The 2,824-nt window shown below is 63.5% G+C and overlaps 1 protein-coding gene across 1 annotated transcript; it reads left to right on the forward strand.

The window, feature by feature from the left end:
• Nucleotides 1-247: 247 nt before the first annotated feature.
• LOC101775141 lies at nt 248-2,247 on the forward strand. Its single transcript, XM_012845198.1, has 2 exons — nt 248-1,677; nt 1,713-2,247. The coding sequence occupies exons 1-2, from the start codon at nt 248-250 to the stop codon at nt 2,245-2,247; spliced, it is 1,965 nt and encodes a 654-aa protein (XP_012700652.1).
• Nucleotides 2,248-2,824: the final 577 nt, after the last annotated feature.

Here is a 2,824-nt window from a genome sequence, read left to right on the forward strand (position 1 = left end):
CGTCCTGTGTGTTGGCTTGTATAGATGTATGTTCTGGTGAGTAGGGATCTGTTTTGAGGGGGGTATGACCTTGAGGTCTAACCTGCCGAGCTAGGTACCCCTGCCCTCCTTTATATACTCCAGGGGGCAGAGTACTAGTCGGATTACAAGGAGGAGTCCTAGTAGGAGTACACGGGACTAGTCCTAGTCGGATTACAGGGGAATCCTAGTAGGAGTCCAAGTTCTTCCTTCCTTACGGGTATTGGGGATGTATCCCCGACAGCCGCTGCGCACTGTGCACCAGCAGCAGACGCTCTGGGACGCCATCGACCAGGTCGTCCGCATCGGGTGGATCGGCTACCGCATCTACTTGTACATGCACGGGTTCCGGAGGCCAGGCTTCATCATCCTCTGGGTGCTAACCCTTATCAAGGCCGCCCAGAGGGTGGCCACCGTCGAGGTCGCGAAGCGCTCCTTCGCCGTCGGCAAGAACACTCACCTCGTCGTGGGTTACACCGCCCAGATGCTGGAAGACGAGGACTTGAGAGACGAGCGGGAGGAAGGCGCCGTGCTTCTGAGGAAGTGTTGGTACGCAGTCATGGGGGAGGACAGGCTCAAGAGGAAAGTCGGCCCCGACGGCTACCGTGTGGAGGTGGAGCTCCCGGAGTCGGACGAGGAGATAAAGAAGGATCTCGTCACCGTGGGCGACATTTGGGAGCTGGCGGAAGGAAGCGACGGCAAGCCGGCGGACAGGTTGCTGACGGACCATCCCAAACTAAAGGATCTCTGCCTCGCCTTTGCTCTGTTCAAGCTGCTGCGCGCGAGGTTCGAGAACCTCCACGTCGACAAAGACGTGGTCGTGAAGAACCGCGATCTCATCTTCCGAGGGCTCCGCGGCGGTGACGGCGACCATGACCGCGAAGCGGGCAGCAGCAGCAGCGACAGAGATGAGGACAGAAGAAGAGAAGACCATACGGAGAGGGCGTTCCACGTGGTTGAGCTGGAGCTCAACTTCGTCATGGACTACTACCACTCGGTGGTCCCGGTGGTGCTGTGCAGCCCGTGGTTCCTGGTCGGCAACTACCTCTTTGTGTTCCTCATCGTGGTGAACCAGGCCATCATGGTGCTCTTCATCACCGGCAATGGCCGCCTGCTCCAAATCATCGGCTGCCTCGCCCGCGACGTCGTCACGCTGTCGCGCCGGGCGATCGACCTCCTCCGGTGCCTCGGCCACAAGCTGCTCAGGACCGTCATCATCGCCTTCTCGTCCTTCAACATCCTCGTGAGCCTCATGCTCTTCCTCACCTTCATCCTCATGGAGGCGTGGGAGTTCGTGGTGTACGTGCTCTCCGACTGGTTCCTCGTGTCCATGCTGTGCGAGTACGCGCGCAGGCCCACGTGGCAGTCGTCGCGGTGTGTGAGCAAGTCCTTCCGCGCGCTTCTGTGGGCGAAGCAGGTCGGCAGGCCGCGTGCTGGGATGTGCTTCAACCAGGTGTGCGTGCTCGACCTTCGCAGGCACACGCCGTGGGTGGTCATCTCCAAGGTGCTCCGGCACCGGTTCCTTGGCGCGCCGTCAGTGCGCGTCCCGGCGGAGGTGAAGCGCGCGGTGTTCGCCTCCCTCGCGGCGAAGGCGACGGGCGGCGAGCCGCTCAGCAACGGGGTGGCCGTGCTCCACAGCCGCGGCCACCAGGAGCTCCTGTGCACCAGGAGCTCCTGTGGGCGTGCGAGAGCAGGAGCGTCACCCACGTCATCCTCGTGTGGCACATCGCCACCAGCATCTTCGAGATGAAGAACGCCGCGGGCGCGGCGGGGACGACGAGGAGCGCGGAGGAGACGGTCGCCACGACGCTATCCAAGTACTGCGCGTACCTGGTGGCGTGCGCGTCGGAGCTCCTCCCGGAGAACCAGGAGGGTTCGGAGCGCGTGTACAAGTGCGTGAAGCGCGCCCTTCGGAGCGCGCTGAGCAGGAAGCGGCGGCGGAGCAAGTCGGAGACCAGGTTCGATCAGGTGATGAGGATCGAGGGCCCCGACCCGGACGTGGCGGCGAACATGGGCGCCGAGCTGGGGAAGCAGCTGCTGGAGGACTGCGGCTTCGATGGCGGCAACGTTGGGCACGGCTGGGCGCTGCTTGCGGAGCTGTGGACCGAGCTGGTCATCTACATCGCGCCGTCGGAGAAGATCGACGGCCACGCGGAGGCGTTGGCGCAGGGCGGCGAGTTCATCACGCTGCTGTGGGCGCTTGCCACTCACGCCGGCATCACCCGCTAACACATCTGGCCGGTCCACCCAATTTACGCTCTCTTAGTGTGCGTCGCCATCATGGGCTGTGTGAGTTGTTCTGCATGTGTGAGTTCATACAGTCCATCAAAGTTTTCCAAATAGGCCAGGCCCACTGGGCGGCCCGAGGCCCGGCACTAAAAAATCCGGCATGAACATGGGCCTGGCACGAGGGGAATAGTGCTCGGGCTGGCCCAGCACGATGATAGTGCCGGGCCTGGGCCGCATTCCCGGCACGCTGGGCCAGCACGAGCCCGGCACGATTTTTGGGCCGACCCGATGCTGGCCCGACACCCCCGCGCCCCTCACCTCCCGACCGTTGATCTCCGGTGTCCCGTCGCCTCCCGACCGTTGGATCGAGCCATTGGGGAGGGGGTATATAAGCCCGCCGCGCCTCGCCCCGCTCGACCGCAAACCCTAGCCTTATTTCCTTCCCCTCCCCGCCGCTCTCGCTTTGGATCTGGATCTCGCTCTCCTCTGGCTCTCCGCCTCCGCTCTCTCGCACGCCTCGCCGGCTCACCGCCTCTGGCTCTCCTCCTCTCCGTCTCCGCTCTCTCGTCTCCTCCCT

This window comes from Setaria italica, chromosome IV (genome assembly GCF_000263155.2).
Source record: "Setaria italica strain Yugu1 chromosome IV, Setaria_italica_v2.0, whole genome shotgun sequence".
Classification (NCBI taxonomy): Eukaryota; Viridiplantae; Streptophyta; class Magnoliopsida; order Poales; family Poaceae; genus Setaria; species Setaria italica.